General features: G+C 41.1%; 1 protein-coding gene across 5 annotated transcripts; it reads left to right on the forward strand.

Moving 5' to 3' along the window:
* Positions 1 to 89: 89 nt before the first annotated feature.
* On the forward strand, positions 90 to 18,853 carry flvcr2b (FLVCR heme transporter 2b). 5 transcript variants are annotated; one of them, XR_006956202.1, is made up of 11 exons: positions 91 to 1,141; positions 6,796 to 6,937; positions 9,692 to 9,832; positions 10,885 to 10,952; positions 11,660 to 11,763; positions 12,457 to 12,567; positions 13,933 to 14,038; positions 14,421 to 14,532; positions 15,760 to 15,815; positions 17,310 to 17,483; positions 18,222 to 18,716. XR_006956202.1 is itself a non-coding variant. In XM_047021386.1 (10 exons), the coding sequence occupies exons 1-10, from the start codon at positions 557 to 559 to the stop codon at positions 18,285 to 18,287; spliced, it is 1,491 nt and encodes a 496-aa protein (XP_046877342.1). In that variant the 5' UTR covers positions 90 to 556; the 3' UTR covers positions 18,288 to 18,853. The 5 variants fall into 5 exon arrangements, 4 of the variants coding, with proteins under 4 accessions (XP_046877342.1, XP_046877343.1, XP_046877340.1 ...); XM_047021386.1 differs by lacking the exon at positions 17,310 to 17,483 and having other exon boundaries at positions 90 to 1,141; positions 18,222 to 18,853; XM_047021387.1 differs by having other exon boundaries at positions 16,335 to 18,853.
* The last annotated feature ends 3,765 nt before the right edge of the window (positions 18,854 to 22,618 follow it).

Genomic DNA, 22,618 nt, shown 5'->3' on the forward strand with positions numbered 1-22,618 from the left:
GTTTCATCCTTGTTTTTACAGTCAATGCTCAACTGGGGCTCAACTCCGCCCTCGAAAGGCGCGTGCCAGTGGGGCGGTTGCCTTCGCGTCATGACGTGCATTGCTGTAATTTTGCACCACTAAGACCATGCAGACGGTATAAACTGTATACTTTTTGGAGGTGACCATGCGGTGGAGAAGTCCACAGATCACAAATAGATAGCGTGTGGGAAAGGGTCTTCGTGGGGAAAATCGCTCAGATTTTATTCAAATTGTGTTTGTCTATAGTTGACTAAAAGTTGTTTCAAGACGGGAAACTGAAAATCTTCGTAAATTAGTTGACGAAGAATAGTAACATTTTGAAGAACGGGTACATTTTAAGACTAATTAGACAACCAAGCGTCGTACACTTTAGTAAAAAATATTAGAACAGCGTGTTTTGCTTATGTCGATTGTTGGTTTCTGATTGGTGAACTTTTAAGAGGAGTAGCTACAGTTGCTAGAAGTTACTTTGAAGAACCAGTTAGAGGCAACTGGCGAGTCGATTGTCAATGCTTGTTGTTTGTTGCAGTTTAACATGGGCGAAAAAAACAACATCGATGGTGAAATTAAAGACAGTCAAACTATTACGGACGTGGAAAAACTGAGAATGATGAACTGCCTCGACCCCACCGTACACACAGAACAAGGGATAAGCTTGAATGTCAACGAACCGTCTCAACCCACTCGTCTATATAAGCGGCGATGGTTTATTGTATGCTTGTTTAGTTCTTATTCCTTGTGCAACTCTTTCCAATGGATACAGTACGGAATAATCAACAATATCTTCATGCGGTTCTACAATGTCAACACTTTCACTATAGACTGGATGTCTATGATCTATATGTTAACTTACATTCCATTCATATTTCCCGTGACGTGGCTGTTGGATAAAAAGGGACTTCGGGTCATTGCGCTGGTTGCGACGGCTTTGAATTGCGCTGGGACATGGGTCAAGGTAGCCAGCGTCAGACCGGACCTGTTCCCAGTTACCATGCTTGGTCAGTTTTGCTGCTCCTTGGCGCAGGTATTTATCCTCGGGATGCCATCGAGGATCGCATCGGTCTGGTTTGGGTCAGAGGAGGTGTCAACTGCATGCTCCATTGGAGTCTTTGGAAATCAGGTATGTGTCAATTTTCAAGTTAAATATTGATAACATTAACTTGATCACTTATTCAGTAGTAGAATTCGTTAAACATCCCTGTTAACTGAATGCTATACTGACATCCCCATGTTTCCATTTGGCGAGTTGCGCAATTACGCGTAAGTGTTGAGGACGTGATCGTCACCCCCGACAATAAAGGTTGACACATCATTGCTATGAAATGTAACCAGCAACGTTTAGACCATATCAAACTAAAGTATTTAATGCAACATATATCTCCATCTTCTTCAAATTCACATCTGTAATGTGCGGTGGCCGACAGGTGCAAACGTCCTGCACCCTAAGAAAACACATGCAAATAGACAAAACACAAACAAATTAAGAAAACATCTCCATTCATTTGACAACACATGCGCAGCATTCAGCAAACGCGCGGCAAATACAACCCAACCAAATACATACACGCGATGCTAATGCTCACAAACCCCGAAAAACAAATGCAACAAAAAAACAATGCATCCAATTTACACAACGGAAGTGTTAATTTGCTTGTGTTTTGTCTATTTGCATGTGTTTTCTTGAGTTGCAGGGCGTTTGCACCTGTCGGTCACCGTGGTAATGACCCTGATGAAACTACACTCTGCTCTTGTAATGAACAATCGATATGTTTAAAATGTATGTATTTCAAATAAACTAAAATAGGCTATATCGACCAGTAACTGCACTTATGAGCTCTTAGTCAGTTACACTCAGTTGACCTGCCTCTCTTAGATTTCTTTTTCTTCAGTAGACTAATCAGTGTAGAGGGCCAATGATGGGACAACATGAAGCTTCCACTGTTGGGAAAAGAGAAGCAGGACAGGCAAATATGGTATACTGTTGAGTAAGGTTCACAATTTAGCTTAACAGTCTGTATAGTATTAAACCAATATAAACCAATTGTGACATTACAGCCATAGATAACTACTCCAAACAGACGTTATAACAATTCTATTAGACGCTGAAGTAATGATAAAAAAATTATGTTTTGTGTCCCGCTTTGGACAGGAAATAGAAATCCTATGCCACTTGTGTTTGATACAATAGACAAGTTGTGTCATACATACTTTTTTCATTTCAATTAGAGTAGACAACATGTTTCATTTTCTAGCATAACATGGGGAATCGTTTTTTCTTCTTCTTTCTTTTTCGAGTGTCCAATGAACTTCTGACATCTCTTTGCTGAATGAGTGGTGGATATAAAGAGGAAAGACAATAAGAGAGCGTAGTGATACAATTCCAACCGTTTTGTCTGTCTCCAAGGAACCATTTGATTAGCATTGGAACATGACTGCTTCGCCCCAGTTCCTTACAGCTAAACCTTTAAAAAGGAAAATATGTAAAAAAAATATGTACAGTAGCCACTGAATACCTTAGAGCAGGGGTTCCCAAACTACGGCCCGCCGCCGCAACGCATTTGGACTGGACCTCTGAAGAATGCCAGAAACAAAACAAAAAAACTTAACACTGATTTATATGCATAAGTAACTAAATGTTTTGATTTCAATAGCAATGAATATGAAAAAAGGTAATTACTATATTAATAATGCTCTTTCAATAGGCTATATATCCTTTGATATGTACGGATGCACGGTGCATAACAAAATAATAAACAAATCTAGCATAAAAAATACATTTAAAATCATAATAACATCTCCACAATAATACTGGTTGTCACTCCAGCCCATGTCATTTTCTATTACAGACTGACCCGGCCCCACATTAAAGAAAGGAAAAATTATCGGACACTCCCAGAAAAAAGTTTGGGGACCCCTGCCTTAGAGGCTTTATAGTAATATGTCATACTTATAACATATAACATTTTTTTTTGTTGTTTTATGGTGTATATCTTGCTATTGGGCCTAGAGCCTGTAATAAAGTTTAATAATAACTTAAGACAGTTAAATAAATCAAGATCCAGCCCCAGGGCTGAAAGTTCATCAAATGTTTCTTCAAGGCTTGAGATCTCCTGTTGACATGACTGTAATGGTTGATTCAGCTGTTTTAAGAACAGGGAAGTATTCAGGCTTTAGATGCTTTGAGTGCTTGAATGCTTTGAAACAGGATATCAGCTAACTGAGTTGTTGAACAGTTACGTGTGTCCCATTATCCTTTGAAATTTAGTGTTAGAATTTCCAAGAAAGAACTTGGAGAGAATGACTAGATTTCAATTGCAGTAATAGTAGCTTATGTTTTGAACATGCAGGTTTAAATCAGAAACCTGTTTAGGTTCAGACAGAACAACCTTTTGCAATTATGTTATAATAATTTCCATATTGTTTTAAAACAAAATTTTGCCTGACATGCCAAACATTGCATTTGCTGAAAAATGCTACAATAACGCTAATGTGAAGGATAGTGGTGGTATCACATTCAGAGGGGATATCTCTCATCAGCAGGGACAGGTACAGATGGATGAAGAATATAGTGGGAAAATACAAATAAGGAATCATTCATGTTGCAAGGTAATATTGGAAAAAGGTATTGGTGGAAAAAGCTAGATTTGTTGTATTTTTATTTGTGACATAATAACATTTTGAGGCACTTATAATCTGTCAATGGCTGAACAAGGAGCACAATACTAAGAAACGTCAACCATTAACTTAAAATGACTCATACCCGCATTGTTTTTCTCAAAACCTGCCATGTTGAGGCACATTAGACACACGTGCATTTTCTGTTTTCAATAATAAACTGCATGAAGAGATGTAACCTATTGACAATGTCATAAGGGCTCAGAAAGATGTAGCATCACATGACAAGGCTGGAGGGGATAAAGGGTGGAGCCGATGGCTAAACCTCAGAGCTAGTGCAAAGCAGCTAGCTGTAAAAAACTTCAGAGGGCAGAGAGTACTTCCCGAACGTCCCCCTCTCACACACACACGCAACGGAAACTGCATAGCTGCTTCAGCTACAGTGGGAATCTGGCTTCATTATTCTTCGGACATACACAACAGTGTTCAACTTAACAAAGGTTGAATTTAGAACAGCGGCCTGCAGACCGTCACCTGGTTGGAGAAGTGTGGAATAAGACTGTCGGAGGGAGTGGGCAGAGGGGTTTCCATCTGCTTCTCAGTGTAACTTCCGAGCTGCTAAGTAAAGCCTAAAACAGTATGTTCGACAAAAGTGTAGAGGTCAACATCTCTGGGACAGACTCTGTATCAACAGACAAGTGTCCACAATCCAAGACAGGAAAGAGTCTCATTCCAGGTCTGGACTCCATTCAGTGGACTCCGGGACCGCTGGGCAAAGCCGTCCCCATCGTCTCATGGAAGAGCCCGGAGATGTCATGTGGTGACAAAGCCAAACAGGTGCCCAAGATGGAGACCAAGATCTACCGGCGACGCTGGGTCATGCTGTTTCTCTTCAGTGGCTTGTCAGCCAGCAACGCCTTCATGTGGCTGCAGTACGGCATCATCAGCAACATCTTCATGCGCTTCTATGACATCGACATGCTGGCCATCGATTGGCTCTCCATGATATACTTCCTCAGCTACATTCCGCTCCTTGTGCCCGTCCTGTGGCTCCTGGACACGAGGGGCATGCGCGAGGTGGTTCTGGTCGGCGCCGCTTTCAACTGCATCGGCGCGTGGATCAAGATCGGCAGCGTCGGCCCAGGGCTCTTCGTCGTCACCTTCTTTGGCCAGTTTGTGTGCTCTGTCGCCACGGTGTTTGTCCTCGGCATTCCTTCTCATCTGGCCTCTGTGTGGTTTGGCCAGGGAGAGGTTTCCACGGCCTGCTCTATTGGAGTATCGGGGAACCAGGTTGGTTAACTGTTAACGTTTGACCCCTTTCATTGGCGTAGGTCAGCTTGAATTGTGTTCTGACGTAGCTGTCTCTCTAGCTGTCTTGATTGACTTGAATTGTTCTCAATAGTCGTAGTCTGTAGTAATGTTGGCTGTGTGGATGAAGCAGAGCATGGTGACATGGTGTTACACCTAAACAACAGATTTGTAGCACACTTGGCAAATACCCTACACGATGATGTTGCGTAATTAGCAAACCATGTTCGGCCTCTGACTCAGATGGAAGGTCTGCGCTCGTTCCTCCTAAGAGTTTTATTTATTAAAATCTCACTGTTGAGAACTGAGAAGATGTGTCTAGGGCTTAGGTTATGTTTCATACCCCATAGAAACCAAGTTAGGTCACACATGAAATAGAGGCCTTCTGTGTGAGCTGTGCACAAGGGCGTAACCACCCATTCTTTGGGGGGGGGTTCTGTCCCCCCCAATATTGAGAAAATACTTATCTGTCCCCTCCAATATACAGCAGAAAATATGTAAAATACACGTTCTCCTTTTATGAACCCTGTCTATGGATTAGTCTCTTGTTATGTCTTACTTATTTTCAATTTATGTCCGTTTGTTAAGAAAAACTTAAGTGTGTAAATCCCCCCCTCCTAATTGTACACTTGTGTGATTTCGTTTGAATCCACCTGGCGTCGTTCTGCGTTGTCATGGTTACCTAACACTTTTTCGTCAGTCAGTTGAGAGCAAAGAAAGTAGTGTTAGTTAACTTGTTGGTGAGGAGGTAGAGTATTGGAGGATTTGAGGTTACCTAAAAAGCGGAGAAAACTGCATCTGCACAAGCTGCACAAGCATACGCTGTTTTTTTCAGACAGTCAGTAACTTGATACCGAGCTAAATGTGTAAGCAAATAAAACAAGTAGCCTCATGAAAGCATAAGTCGCTGTTTTTCTGATAAATGTGGTCACAATGTAGGCACTGTCTCTGAGAAATTACGCTATTCCTTTAGATGTGAATTCAAATGGTCAATGTAGTCCTCGAAACTATGTTCTGAATGTGCGAATTTTAATAGAATTATAGAATTGTAGGCAATGCACTTAACAACAATACATTGATGGGTCCCTTGGCTGTGCAGAATGTGCTGTTCTGATGCTACAGTACTGTACATTACAGTAGCCTACACATCATTGCTTCATTTTGCTAACTTTTATTTTACTCGTAGGCCTCCTTGTTTCCAAGTTTTTCGGGTTACATTTTAGAAACACCCTTTAAACAACAGTAGACATACAAAGTTGAAAACCACTAATAGACATCGATAAACGTTCCCATTTGCCCTGCTCCACAACAACAGGGGTCCCCAAACCTTTTTTTGCGAGGGCCAGATCATTTTTCCTTTCTTTAATGTGGGGCTAGGTCGGTCGGTAACAGAAAATGACATGGGGCAGAGTGACTACCAGTATTATTGTGTATATTTTATTATGATTTTAAATGTATTTATTATGCTAGATGATTTATTATTTTGTTATGCACTGTACATCCGTACATATCAAGGGATATATAGCCTATTAAAAGAGCATCATTACTATCGTAATTACCTTTTTTCATATTCATTGCTATTGAAATCAAAAATGTTCTTACTTATGCATATTAATCAGTGTGAACGGATTTTTAATTGATTTTTTTTTATAAAACAAAAAAGAGTCTGGCATTGTTCAGAGGGCCGGTCCAAATGTGTGGCCAGTTTGGGGCTGTAGTTTGGGGACCCCTGCTCTACAACCCCCCTCATCATCTCTCTTTCTGTCAGCCAGTGAGCACCACATAGTTTGGCCCACATGGCTGTAATGTGTATTAACTTCGGATGCACCCTCTTTGTTTCTGCTTTCACAGCTGGGTATTGCCATTGGGTTCCTTGTGCCACCTATTCTTGTACCCAATGTTGAAGACATGGAGCAGCTTTCTTATCACATTAGGATCATGTTCTACATAACAGCCGGAGTGGCCACGCTACTCTTCATTCTCGTTGTTACTGGTAAGTACTCTTAGTTACTGGAAGTTAGCTGTGGTAAGTACTCTAGTCAAAATGGAAGAGTAGAAGTGAAATTTGGAGTTTAAGCTTTATCAGGGTGTGACCTTGAGCTTAGTTTATGTTGCTTCATGCCTGTGTTTCCTCTTTCCTTTTTACCTCTCTCAAGTCTCTCAGTGCTTTGACTTGTGTGCTTCGCGCATTTGTTCGGTGTCTACAGGGAGTCCCAGGCAATGATGTATTTGAGAGTGCTTTAGCCTCCTGTCAATGGGCAACATTCAAAAGGTAACATAGAGAGCAGACCTGGGGCCCGTTCTAAGTACGTCACTGATTACATCTGAGATCAAATGACACATCCGAGATGACATCATCTTGCTAATCATGATCTGGCTAATTCGGTTGTTCGAACACCAATGTTGTTTATAATTAGTATAGCTGGATTGAGTTATGCGTTGGTCTAAAAGGGAGTATGTATCGATAGTAGAAAACTTGATCAGCAACGCTGCTATTGGCTGCTCACATAAGTCTATGGCTGCTCACCATGGCCAAAAAGAGCGCCCCGTTTTTTCCGCAACAGAGCCAACAGAGCAACAGCTTGCTCGAAGGTTACACCGAATTTGAAAATGTAATCAGAACGCCAGGGAACACCTCAAAGTCTGCGAAATCCAAGAAAGAGGGCTGGCAAAAAGTAGCAGACCAAATTAAATGTAGAATAGTGACCACACGTTTTATCGCTTATTACAGTAGGCCAATGTTTTTTTAACTTTCATACTTTCATATTTTCATTTATCATCTTTAATGTCATATGATGTGGAGCATATCTATCTATCACGCAATGAGCAATTAATTTGGTTTCATGTTAAATTCTGCTAATTATTCTTGCACCTTCTGCAACAGGTTCCTGTAGCTAAAACAGACAAGACATGACTGTGACAGACTTCCTGTATCACCTCTGTTTGTAAAGCCTCAATATAATCGTGTTTACATAAAATAAACCTGCTCCCGAGCAGTCCCAAGCCATTTTACTCTGAACGTAGCCTCTTCCCTAATACAAAACAGAGGAAGGATATGACACAGATCTGTTGATTTGTGTAAGTTGATGGATATATCAGCATAAACATTTAGCCTTTTATAGCCTAACCTAACTGGTGTATTCGTCATACCTTAATAACGTGTGTAGAATCAGATTACACATTAGTACACATGACAAACAGGAAATGGGTTGGCGTATAGAATCCGCGTATAGAATCCTTTTTACGTGCTCTTTTTCTAACGCACTCGCCTTTCTCCTTCCTGCTCATCTTGGCTTGTGTTTACACTGTACGCTCCATGCCTTTCTGACATAACAACACACATAGGAGTGTCCTAGATATGCTAAAAAACTTGTGGGTATGCAAATAAAAAAAACATAGAGCCTGCATCGCTCCATGTTGAACTGTAAGACACGCCCACACAGAAGGCACTGAGCCAGGTCACGAGCTGGAAGGAAGAGAATGGATACAAACTCCCGTTGTTCTGTTGGGGGGGTGAAGTTGCATTCTGAAAGACAAAAGAACAGTTGTGTACATGAGCTTTCAGTTGTAGTACAATGCAAAGTGCCAGTCACTCACACTCACTTGTAGTATGTTGCTAGTCCCCATATCTGTATTCTGACTGTAATCGTGGATGATTCAAATGCATTTCTCTGAATGAGGTGGATAGGGCGGATACGGTTAGAATTTATTTAGATATTTTAAGTTGTATTCAATGAGAAATTGTTCAAAAGTGTTTGTTTTTTTACTTGGCTTTTAAGGAACAATTTCTGCCCTTATGTTGTACTTGTTTGCTCTACTGAGTGACCTAATGATACCAACTGGTCAGCTAAGTCTGTCTGATGCCTCATGCAATGTCTGGTGTCCTAATGGTCCATCTGGGGTTCTGACTCATGCCCTGGAACTTGGAACTGTTCTCAGTTAGGGCTGACAAAGTTCTGCTGCTGACTCAGATGGAACTGTCAATGCAAATGTGGTTGGTTGCTTCCACCAAAGCGGTTGATAGCAGAGCCTTTAGCAGACAGTTGTCCGAAGGAACATTTGTCCACAGAAAAGAATGCAGCATGTATCCAAGCTTTCACGTGGTTAAGCTTTAAAGCAGGGTTTCTCTACTGGTGGGTTGCGACCCAAAAGTGGATCGCGAGCTGGTGAAGAATGGGTCGCGGATGTGTTCTTTGGCTCTAATGACCTAATGACCGAGGAGAAATGTGGGCTGTGAGGTTAAACCAGCTGCGAAACACTGCTTTAAAGTCTATGCCGGCCTTGGCCCCTTCACAGTACATAGTTTAAATCATATAAATCACTCACTACAGTTGTTCAAAATTAACAAAGTTATGAGGGGAATGGATTGGGTTTTATAAGGGCCAGCTTGTACTGAGGACAGTTTACTTGTCAGTTCACATGTTTGTTAGTCAGCCTCCCCAGGGGAGATTAGTTTGATGTGAAGAACCATAAATATACACATCTGCTGTCTTGTCCTGTAAGGGCTATGCAGGAACCCACAGACCCAGGGGTCCTGGAACTTGGCCAAAATACTAAAGGCTTAACTTTTACAACACTTACAGGAACGTGTTCATTTTCTATCATAAGAAGTGCTTAATGTGTATCTCAACTTACTCTGCACAGTCTGCAGTCATACCACAGTATGAGTATGAAGTCAGTTCTGGTTCCTCATTCCACCATTTAAAGACATGATATCAAGGTCTTTTGTCTTGTTCTTATATGCCAGTGTTCCAGGAGCGCCCTGAACTTCCACCTACCCAGGCCCAGGCCACGGCTCGGAGCATCCCCCCAGACCAGTACTCCTACACTGCCTCCATCCTCCGGCTGCTCCGCAACAAACCCTTCATCCTCCTCATCATCAGCTATGGTTTGTCTATCAGCACCATCATAATCAACACCACCACCATCATTCTTACTTGTCAATAATCATCATCAAAACAAGAAGCAGAAGTTATCCTTGAAGAATATTTCTACTTATTTGTGACATTTTGGTTGTATGTTATGACTATGCTTACTAGGGGAAATGAAGGCTCGTACGTTTAATTACGGAACTGGTCCAGAATTTTCAGGAACCGCCACAGCAGTGGTTATATATCCATCAGTGGTGAGGTGTTCTTTATAGACTAGCTGATTTATTGCTGCACAAGTGAAGTCATAAGTTAGGAACATTGATAAGAATCAAGTAAGAATCAGGCACAAAGAACATCATGGAAAGAAACAGTAGAGGATATGTGTGCTGTGTACACTTTGTCATTTCCTAACCCAACATTGTAGGTGCTTATTTGACCTACAGTATCAGCTCAATATCCTACATGAACGCGTTTGCTATATCAACGTAAGCAACTCACAAGCAGTAAACTGCTTTAACACTGAGCTATACCTATAAAAAGTCTTATACCACAAGGTCATGCATTAAGGTAAAGGTGCTTCAACATAATCATGGTAGGGTTAATGCTTTTACATCGTAATCATTTGTACTTTCACACGTACAGATTTGTTTGCCTTTGAGGTTCAGAGTTTGCTATGTCTTTGCAAATGATTAATAGGACAGGATACAACCAATGGCAACCCCTAGAGATTAGATAACACTAGTGACCTATAGGTGAAAATGAATTGACTTTCACTTCATTCAACTTAAATACTCCTTTTATATCCCCTTAATTAGCCTGTGGGGCTACTGTTAGGGCCTTCATGTCCCAACTGCTTTGCTGTATGCGTGCGTGCGTCTTATAAATTACATAATTGACACTTCGATTTTTCTGGTGAACTTAGTACTCTTTGTGCCTGATTCTTGCTCACAGCATCTGCCCCCAGCCATACCTTAACCACAGACAACAGCAGATCCTGACTGGGGGCCGTTGGCAACACTGAATTGAGTTGGGTGGTACATCTCACTCTCAAACTGTGTCTCTCTCACAGGACTGAACGTGGGTTGCTTCTACGCTGTGGGCACTCTGCTCAACCGCATGATCATTGAACACTACCCTGTAAGTCATGGCTGAGTCGACCTGCGACCTGAGCACCGCCGCTTCCACCTGTAACCAAACATTCCAAAGTCGAGTGTTGTCAGGGGGATGGGGTGAGGTGGGGGGGGGGGGGGGGGGGGGGGGGGGGGGGGGTTGACCGTGAGGGAGGGCAAGAATATTCTCAGAATCATAATTGGTTTTTATTGCCATGTAAGTTAACACAAACATATATACATACACGTATACATACAAACATACACGAATATACTGTGGCAGGAAGGTGCATACAAAAAACATATACGGATCTTAATTAGATTTTTTTGTAAAGCAGAATGTATAAATACAATTTAAAAAGTCTAATACTAATACCAAAGAGCTAAACATATCATAAAAACCTTAACAATATACTAAAGAGCTAAACAATGTAGATATAAAATATATGTGTTTAAAATATGAAATGTTACAAAGTTACAAGATATGAAATCGGGCAGCATAGTGCAAAATGAATTGCGTAAATAGCTGGTGAATGGACTTATAAATATAGATAAACACCCTGACTCACCACCTTGGTGACTCCAAGGCCAACATTATTTGAATCAGGCAAACCTCAGCACAACCCACAATAAAGTTTTATGCACATAGTTGGAATCAGATTAGAATGCAGAAAGGCTCATGGCTATGTGCCACACTCTACCGACCCCCTCACCCAGCTCCCTCCTGACCCGTAGGGAGAAGAGTTGAATGCTGGGAGAATAGGCCTGACGATCGTCATTGCAGGCATGGTCGGCTCCCTGATCTGCGGCATCTGGCTCGACAGAACCAAAACCTACAAGTAAGAGAACCCTAACCCTACAAGTAAGAGAACCCTAACCCTAACCCTACAAGTAAGAGAACCCTAACCCTACAAGTAAGACAACCCTAACCCTACGAGTAAGAGAACCCTAACCCTACAAGTAAGAGAACCCTAACCCTACAAGTAAGAGAACCCTAACCCCCCCCCCCCTTCCCCGTTGTCTTGTTTCCATCCCTCCCGCCCCCTCCTGTATTCGTATCTGAACCCTGTTGTGTCTCCTGCGTCTTGTGTGATGTTGCAGCTTTGTTGACCCAGCTGCAGCTTAGCTGAAAGCGCCCCGAACTCTCTGATCTCTGAGCCGCAGTGTGGTGTGGTCACCGGCCATGTGCTCACAGAGATGCTTCCTGGGGAACAGCAACCCCCCCCCCCCCCCCCCTTCCTAATGGTGCCTGTTGTTCCTCGTGACTGTTCCTAAAAGTGTTATGAGAAATGTCCGAAATGTGTCATGTGCTCCCAGAGACATGATGGAATGTGAATGTCTTCCTGTCAGCGCTGCCAGCCAACATTAAGGACATCTGAGCGGTCAAAATGTGTTGACCTTGAAAACAGACTGGTATTTATCGTATTGTGGAAGTCGTTGGTTTGAGAGAAAGAACTTTCCGTAGTGAAGAAGACTGAAAGTTTGATTCTACTAAGTTTTTTTGTCCATGTGTTTGTATCTGTGTTCCCTAGACAGACCACGCTGGCTGTTTACCTCATGTCACTGGTGGGGATGGTGGTCTATGCCTTAACTCTCAGTCTAGGCCACCTGTGGGTGGTCTTCATCACTGCTGGAGCTCTCGGGTAATACCACCCTCTACATGACACTGTACAAGAGAACTAGCGGCCAGTGGTGCTGTTCAAAAGCTTTACACATTGGAACGGGATTGCACTCCTTTTTACATACGTCAACTGTAGTAACAGACACACAACAGTGAAATAGGAAGCTGAAACAGGAAGTAGCGCCAGGGTAGAAAGATCTAGATAAACGTTGTTAGCATGTCATAATGGTAGCCAATTCGCTTCACTGTATTTGTGCGTTGCTGTTTCTTTGAAAACAGTTTCTTCTGCTATGGGAAAGAATTGGTGAATAACTGTAGTCTGTAGTCTTATTATAATGACTGTAGTCATTATAGTCAGTGTGCCAGAAACGCTAATGCTTGGAAACTGTAATTTAAAGACTCCAAACATCTGTGGGAATGATTTACTCTACTGGTCACCTTTGGTTTGTTGTCTGTTCTGATAAATGCTTGTCTACTGTCTGTGAGAGCTGACCTTTATACAGACTGACCTTGTATTCTTACTAGTTCGCCAAAATAACCCTAATTTGTGCATAGAACCCACTTATAGATGGTATGTTGAGTCATTTAACTGTAGATAAGTATACTATGTAGGTAAGGACCTTTTTCACACATTTACTTTTTAATTTAACTTTCAACTGCTCGTTTATCTTTTTAATTCTAAGTACTTAGCCACAGTGTTGACAACATGACTACCAACATGGTTGTTGACAGGTTTGTCAGCTAAATGTGCAGGGATTCATTTATTGTTAAATTCAAAGTACAATCATCACCAATAAGGTATAGTGCCCTTTGTAAGCAAAAAGTTAAACATCAATGAGCAGCACAACATTCTGATGTCAGAAATGTTTATTCAGTGGGGTATTCCAGAAAGCAGGTTATGTGACATACCGTAAGTTAACCCACCAGCTGATTCACAATGTTGCAGAAACCTACTGGCAATGGCTTGGTTTTCCAGATTCGTTAAGAAGCTCTTAATGCCAAGAGCTTCTTTGGGAACGTTCTAAGCGCGTTCTAGAGCGCTGTTAGAACGTTCCTAAGAAGATCTAAGTGTTAAGAGCATCTTAACGAATCTGGGAAACCCGGCCAATGTTGCTACAATGCTGGGTGTCAGCTGGGGAGTTAACTTACCCTGGTATGTCACACAACCTGCTTGGAAACCCCACAGGATATTTGGGCCCGCTCTCTACCTAGCAACAAACATGTCCATTCTTGACATGAAATGTTTCATCACGCACTATGAGGATAAGCAATCGGGGCCACTGGGCCCGATTTGCAGTATTATCATAACCGTTTCGTAAACGGACTCTCTTCAATGATTTGCTGACTGATGTATTGATTGTGGCATGTGGTGTCTCTCTCCGTCTAGGTTCTTCATGACAGGTTACCTGCCCCTGGGGTTTGAGTTTGCTGTGGAGCTCACCTACCCAGAGTCAGAGGGGACCTCGTCAGGGCTTCTCAATTGCTCAGCGCAGGTGAACCCCACGCAGGTCCCAAAATGTATCAAATGTGTTCAGTCAAATAACGTCAAATAGTCAAGTCAAATAACTACTGGCGAATCGCTCACACATACATACTTGTCACACCCATTAATGCTCATACGTTTTAACACTTCGTTCGACTCACCTACTGTGTATATCAGAATCAAAAAGACTACAGTCTCATGTGAACACATCTGATCTGCTTGCATATAAATGACTGAACACTGTCAATTTGTTACCCACACACATTTATAACTGAATGATGTCTGTGCATGCATTTGACATACATGTTATGCCTCAGTGTGCATGTGAGTGTAGATGTTGTGCGCACATGCTTTTGAGTCTAAATGCCTGTAAATCCATACGTCTACCACAGGTGTTTGGGATCATCTTTACCATCTGCCAGGGAAAGATCATTGATGAATATGGCACGTTGGCAGGCAACATTTTCCTCTGTGTCTTTCTCCTCATTGGAACGATCATGACAGGTAGACATTTCCTTTTCCTCTCAGCACATGTGAAGACACACATATTCATGAAGGAGCGTGTTCCCAGAGGTGCACATCCAGTGGTTCTACAGTGAGCAAATTCTTTAGTTCAGAGAAAGCGTTTGTAATGGTTACTGTGTAACTTTTTCCAGTTTAACTACTTCAAGGTTAAGCGTTATTACTCAAATACAAGAAGAGTATTGTGTGTGTATCGAAGTTATAGTGTGTGTGTGTGCTGCATACTGGGTTTTTCCATGCCATCCATAAAACAGATGGTTGTCAAGGTTCACACCATGACGGTTAAAAACACACCCCAGTTTTACAGTATTTGTACTTGGAGAAATGTATCTTTTTGTCATAATATTTTCTTTTGCAAAGAACAATTCTATGAAATGTCTTTCCATCATTCATTGAAATTGTCATAGTTCAGGTTTACCTTTTTACTCAACTTATTCTAAAATAAAGGTTATAGCTCAAGTTATGAATATATATGGAGCACATAATTAAATATACAGCACACATTGTCTCCTAATTTGTAAAGGAAGGTAATGAGTTTAGTAAGTTGATCATCATCATTACATTGAGCATTATTTAAAAGAATAAATATTTATATATATAAATATATCATTCTTTTTTAAAGATACAATAAATTAATTATTTTGTAGTATTTGGTGTGAAAACTAACGTTTCATGGAGCAAGTAACACAATCGTTTCCATTGTACTGCACTCTCTTATGCATGCAGTATACATACAAATCCATGTGCATGTGTCGTGTGCCCTATCTTTTTTAAATGTCATGTTGTGAACTTTGGGGCCTAACTGAAAACCACGTCACCGGGCTGCCCCCTACTGGATGCCCTTCAAACATACCTTGCTAATGCCTGAGAAATTCCTTACAGTGCATAGTTGCAAAGGCGCATAGTCGTTTGAACTTTAAAGTGTGTCCTGATGCAAATATACCTCATGCTACATACTACACATTTCTCAAATGCTACACAACTAATAGTAGCTCTATCCAAGCATCAGTAACACAGTAATAGGCGCAAGCTGTTATTTGTGTTATATTTTCAAGAAATTCTGGTTTTCGGTTGTCTACATCTAAGCGCCAGCATTGCAAGCTTTTAGCTTGAAAAATAATTCAGCTACAATGACCATACAATCCCCTTTCTGCCTGACACCTGCTCACCCTTACCTAACTATTCACTATATTCCTCTATTTACTTTAGGTTTTATCAAGTCTGACCTTAGGAGACAGAAAGCCAACCAGTTGGCTAAAGCAGCGGTATGTATCAGTGTGTAACTATTTGGGACGGGTCATGGGGTATCAGCGATTTCATTTGGAGAAACGGAAATAGCTATTTCAAGGGGTCGTAGTAGTGGAATTTACCCTACTGCAAAGGTTTCACTACAGGTACCTATGATCAGCATCTCACTGAATCCTTTCTATTAAGAGGCCGTACCGCTTCAAATCTAATGTTCTATCCATATTACAACGCTAAAGGGCTTGAATAAAGTGAGAAGCTTTAATGCATGGTGATATACAAATAGTTATTGATACCATATTACTCAGTGTTCTGAAGAAGCTAAATTTTGACATTTTATTTGAATTATTTGACTGACTACTATTTGGTATTTTGAGAGAGAGTCAGTTTGAGTGACATACTCTTAGCAACAACATTGTGAACTTGGAATGTGCATGGCGAGTACACGATGCTTCGAAGGTCACTAAAATGTATTTTGTAACTCCAAGAATAGCCTGTCTCGTGCCATGTCACTCACCTGCCTGTCTTGTTCTTCCCAGCTGCTTGTCTGTTCGTCGTTATGAGTCGTTGTGGTGCAGTTCGGTAGTAACAGACAGCACCACTTTATATATACTGCATGTAGTCCCGATAGGGGCTGATAACATGCCCACGGATACGTGATCATGTTTTCGAGGATCCGTCTACATCTTGAAAAGTATGCTGAAGGTGGTATTATAGCGTAGGTTTATGAGGCACTGGCCTTACTTGATGACTAACATGCTTTGGTAAAGTGACTAAATCACGAATCCCTTTTTTCAACAAACCAAACTTAAGTCAGGATGTCAAGGGGAAATGATTGGTCATGCAAGACAATGCTAACGCTATAAAAGTTTTGTGTCACTCTTATTATCCAAACTCATTATTCACATTGTTATTTATACTAATCTGAAATTATGAGCATAAGACAGTGTTTTACCTTTAATGACATTGATTGAAATTACGCTGTTTAATCATGAATTTTCACATTGATTCACTTTCCTCAATCAACATGACCTTGAAATAATGTCAATTCCAGCATTGAACGCTTGTCCCTGGCTAATATTTCATCGTAAGAAATTGGAAGGGAAGAAAGACTACGGAAATCTGGTAGTAATTTAGTGACTTTGTACAAAAGTTTCTGGTGTAGTATGAGGTTTACTGTCACAGCCATGTTTCACAGCGTGGCCGATTTCTTTTCAAGAGCTGTCAAGTAAAAGCTCAACACAAACTACAATTATAGCCTTGCTTAAACAAGCTAATTGCTAAAGTAACATGTAAACTATTGTGGTAATTATGGGTTTGGACTTTCGTGGTTAATTACATACGTCAATTTTAGGATATACCTTGGTATGTAACCCCATAAACAGAAAATATAGGACCCTAAAGCTGGTATTGCAGACAGGACTCATGGGAAAACAAGGAGAGACGTGCTAGCTCCACCCAGTGGACTGAAACCGCAACTCCAGACATTCTGTGACCCTTAGCTGTCGTTCCAGGCGGATGGACAGATTGCGGGGCAGGACTACGGGGCCACAGCTCTAATCAACCCAGCACCGCCTCCTCAGTCTTGATCATTAATCCCACCCATCTACCACCCCCACCCCACCCCCCCTCCACCCCCCCAAATCTTTTTCCTACTTCTTCTATGCTCTACAAACAGATGGTTTAAGGTAGGGGCATATCCAAGCACCCACAATCACCACACCCTTCCCTGTGATTGTATCACATCTGTCCACCCTTACCTGACCTCTCACTTTTCCCTTTCCTTTGATCTGACACACGTTAAGGATCCTTAATCAGTCAGGCACAGCCACCTTAGAGCTCTAGACTTCAAACTAGTCATGCGTTAGACAGAGGGACATTTCACACATAAGGATTCCCACAGAGGTTGCGATTGCTGACTGGCTCAGTTTGTTGTGTTGAATTGTTACTCGTTAAGGATTGTTTGTACAGCAAGTGTACATCTGTGGGCTAATGTATTGAGCCTGCACTGTAAAATACCCCTCATTCTGAGGACATTTGTACGTGGTTTAGATTGCTCGTAACTTAAATGAAAACCACTTGATTGGGCAGTAAATGAGCAGTCAGGGCGGATCCGTTGGCTCTAAAAGGCTAGAATAGAATTGCAGCTATGTACAGTCGAGTGTCTGTTTGATCTTTTCATTAATCCCATGCCCTTAAACGTGTTATTTGTATGCTGTGATGCAAATAGTTTACTACACGTTTACCACCTTTAATGTTTACTACCCTTAGCAACCCACTAACATTAAATGTTGTATGTGTAGGTTGGAGATTTGCTGTTAATTAGCACTAGACAAAGTTGCAATTACTTATCGCTAGATTGATTATAGGAATTCAATAGCTAAATAAAGTCATTTTAACTTGTTTTTGATTCTTTTTGTTACCAGGAACCGTCTGAAAATCAGGATGGAAGCGTACCTATGCCTGCAGTTCTAAATGAAGCAAAGCTTTAGAATATGTGTTGGAAATTACCAGCATATTACAAAAATAATATTGTATTTTTTGATAATATCTGGGGAGGAATATAGTGCAATCAGGAAGTATGTAAAACAACTTCTAAATAATTCTATAGAGCTTCTATATTGTACTTCAACTTTACTGCAGTGTTTATTACATTGCTGATTGACAATATGGAAGATTTTACATGTAATTTGCCCTTAAAGTTTTCTAATTAACAGTAGTTTGTTTAAGCATTTGTGCTGCATCTACCTAACATTTTTAATAATAACACCACAGATACAAAATACTGGATTTTTACTATGACAACAAAGCTTTAACTTTGGAGTATTTTACAATGCTGATCAAATTATGATATTAATTGGTATTTATCGAAGTGAATTGTTATTACATCCCATTTTTCAAGGTGTAGCATTTTGTAAGATATTTTTTACTACCTGTAAAATAAATGTTTTATTTAGTTTGTTATAGTTACAATACACCAAGATTTACTGTAACTGCACTTTGGGTGGTGTATGTCGGTTCTTCAAAAAACATGTAATAAAAAAATACTTGAATCTAATACTTAAATGTCATGGGTTACTGTGTTAAAGTAATACTGTCCTATGCAAATACTACTTGGACCTAAGGAAACAAAACTATTGATAAATCTCTTTGGAACTTTTCTGTTCTAAAGTTGTGCATTTGTTTCACTTTTGCTTTCATAATATGCCACTAGAGAGCGATATTGCCATATAAATGAGGATAAATTTACATTTTGTCCAAACATGGGGTAATTATGAAATCACATCACTTTAAAACAGTACAGAATGTGAGAATTAGTGAAAGGTGTGAAATATCTGATCAAGTGAAGCACCTAATGTAATTATATGAACGTTGTAATATTTATCCTTAATCTGGAGCCTCATTTGATGTAAATGTCATATTGTTAATCTTTCTCTCAAACTTGGTTTGACAACAAGGTTGTCTATGTTGGGTACACACCACAAGATAATCGGGCTGATTTGGGGCCAATTCCCCCTTTCCGACAAACCTAGCTAATGTCCTGACAATCATAGGTAGTGTCTCAATTATCCACAGATCATTTTATCAGATTTTCCCTTGGTATGAGGTGGGTTAAGAGTGACCGAACTTGCTCGGAAGAGCATCGGAGCCGCCTCGATCAGACATCCTGATGTGTGAGGGAAACCCCAAGGACAAACACCACACACACTCTGACACAGGGAGTCAGATGGCTGATCGGTGAGGGAGTCGGGCTAGTAATCAGAGGGTTGCCGGATCGCTAATGTCCCTGTACTTACTGTAAGTCGCTCTGGATAAGAGTGTCTACTAAATGACTAAATGTAAATGTAATTGTAGATACACTATAGGAGCAAAACAGTTAAATCTAGGATTGTTTTTGTCCTCATGTTAGTGGTCTCTCACATTTTGAAAATCTGAAAAGATTTTCAAAAGCTTTTAGTGTGTACCCAGGATAAGAAGCCATATTCACGTGATTATACCAGTGGTCTTCCACCTTGAGCGTCTGGGCCCACTGTCCTGTATGTTCTAGATGTTTCCCCGATCCAACACACCTGATTCAAATAAAGGGGTCGTCATCAACTTCTGCAGAAGCCTGATAACGATCATTCATTTAAGTCCGGTGTGTTGAAGCAGGGAAAAGTCTACGTTTCTACAACGTCATACAAGACAGTGGGCCCTGTGTGAAGACCACTGGGTTATACTGAGTCCCCACGCAGAGTTGACTAACACAAGCCAGAGCCCCATGGTAGAGCTGCCTGTGTGGGTGTAGAGGACCAGGGCATTGATGGAGGCTGGCTGTGCTAAAAATCACAGTGGAGCTGTAAGTATGTGTGCATGGAATAGACAGCTGAGTCTCATGGCTCAGCTTGTTGCTGTATATAGGCCCTGGTCCAGTTTACATGTCAGATGGAGGAAGGATTCTTTCATCCTCTCATTTGTCCTGTTTCACATGTTAGTTTTCTCAACGCTCAATCCTCCAATACTTCCTTGATTTATCAGCTTTTCTACCAATACCAGCTACCTATGTGGCGCTCAAACAAATACCTGTGGATAGATTGCATTCGTTTTGGCAATAAAAAAAAATATTATTCTAAGGGGAGATATTTTTATTGGAAGCAGTTGTGTATGTACAGTGCTCTCAGCCCTTCTCAACATTTCTGTGAAGTAAATAGTCTGGTGAAGAGCAAGAGGAGAGACTGGTGCTTTCCTTAAAATGTATCAACTGTACATTTGTAAAGTTATGTAGAACCCATGTCACACACATTCGCTTATTTATCCTCCTGACTGCGTACTGACAGGCCATGGGCTAGAATTAAATTGTACTCTTGAAAAAAGATGCTGTCTGAGGATGTGTAAGTCCAGTGTTGTTCAAGGCATGTCTCATTCTGTCTTTATGCTGGTGCTCTTCAGATATTACCCCCCCCCCCCCCCCCCCCCCCCCCCCCTCCTAATCCAAGCCTCCAAACCTACTAGGTATGTAGACAAAACAATGACCAATCAAAGGCTTATAATCTCAGTAGGAGATAGTAAAAGCAATGTATGTTTGGGTAAAGGGGCACGCCATGAAATTAAATGTTTAGAGACTGTCTCATTCCAGGCACCTTGCAGTGGACAAATAGGCCATTACCCTGCCTGGTTACACAGTCATGAAAGTCATCAGACAAACCGACTACTAACATATTGTTTTAAGACACTACTTCACATTTCAACAAGTTCAATATTGACTATCAAGGTCATTTCATTATTGTAACAAAACAATCTGAATGTGTTTTTTGGGGTTGCGGAGGATAATGTTCTTTGTTCTACCATAGGCGTACTTTACACTAGCAAGGAGGCTAATGCTAACAGCAGCCAAATAGGTTCTTTGAAATTCCTGGAATTGAGTGAAAGAATCTGTGTTCTTCTACTATCCTCTCAGTAAGTGTAAAAACCATATATCCATTTTCACTTATGAGACTACAACAAGTGGCCAGATAAAATCTTACCTGGTGAATTTATACAATTATCTGATTTCAGTAGATGGTAGTGAACTTCCAGCACTGGACATGATCTCAGTACAAATCTGTTTTAAAATATCCAGTACAGATGGTCCTCCAACATAGTGAGTGAGTGAGTAAAACAAATGGTATGTCAATCGGTCTACATTGGACGCAACCCTCTGAACTTAAGATATTGCATCTGGAAGAGAGAGAGGAGGGGGGTACAAAAATATTAGAAGACACCCTGGGAGAGAGGCACTGTGTTGGGGGAAGTAAGGTGGAGGAACTGGGCTGAACTCGGTGTAGCATGGAGCCCCCTATTTGTGTTGCCTGTTTAAACAGCGGCAAAGATTGATGGTGCTGGCTGTGCACAACGTACGGTAGTAAAGGAGGAGCTGTTTGCACTGTGGGCTGAGTGTGCTGGCACTGGACTGAGCACACATGACAGGCAAAGGGAGAGAGGGGCAGAGGAAAAGAGGAGGAGGGTACGCAACGACGGACAGGATGGGAAGAAAGGATGTGAGAGAGAAGGTGGTTCATATGGGATTGTGAGAAAATATTTCGGGAGAATGAGTGGAGAGAGTGAAAGAGAAAAAGGAGACACTAACTAAAGGGACACAGTCAGAAGTTTTCAGAGACAAACTACCTGAGCTCTCTATTTCCAGCTTGTAAAATGTGATATCATTAGCGTTAAATGGATGCCTCCAGTAAGGGCTTCAAATCATCAAATCAAACTAAAAGTATGAATATCTAACCAGTTCCCGAATGATTAATTTTAGATTAATTATTCGGGAACTGGTTAGATATGATATAAGGGGACAATCTTAAATCCTGCATAGAGATTTGAATGCGTTGCAAATATACTGCTTAGCACGCAGGTCCACTTCAGATACTCCACACTGTAACTGGCATGGTGCTCCATACAGTAAAAGTGTGAAACGGTTACTGATGGCTCAGGTCCAAACAGCTCTGGTTGGTACCAGCGTGTACCCGATTCTCACTCAAACCAGTTCCCTCGTGTAACGCAAGAGATATGTTCTCAGTCTCTCACCTATAGCATGCGTGTGTGTGTGGGTGAGAGACAGAGCAAGAGAGTGTGAAAACAGCATGTATGAAATGCACTGTGTGTGTGTGTGTGTGTTCAGTTAGTACGAGAGAAACACAGCTGGTTGGACTTAGTGAGTCAACTTTCAATGAGGTGATCTTTTTTTATTTGCCAATTGCTGGTTGTCAGTGTTGCATCATTACTGGAAATCGTTGTTTATTGCATTTTTATGATTTATCACATTTGTTTATGGTTGTAAACCACTTCCTCATCTCTAGAG

Source organism: Hypomesus transpacificus, chromosome 6 (genome assembly GCF_021917145.1).
Source record: "Hypomesus transpacificus isolate Combined female chromosome 6, fHypTra1, whole genome shotgun sequence".
NCBI classification, from domain to species: domain Eukaryota; kingdom Metazoa; phylum Chordata; class Actinopteri; order Osmeriformes; family Osmeridae; genus Hypomesus; species Hypomesus transpacificus.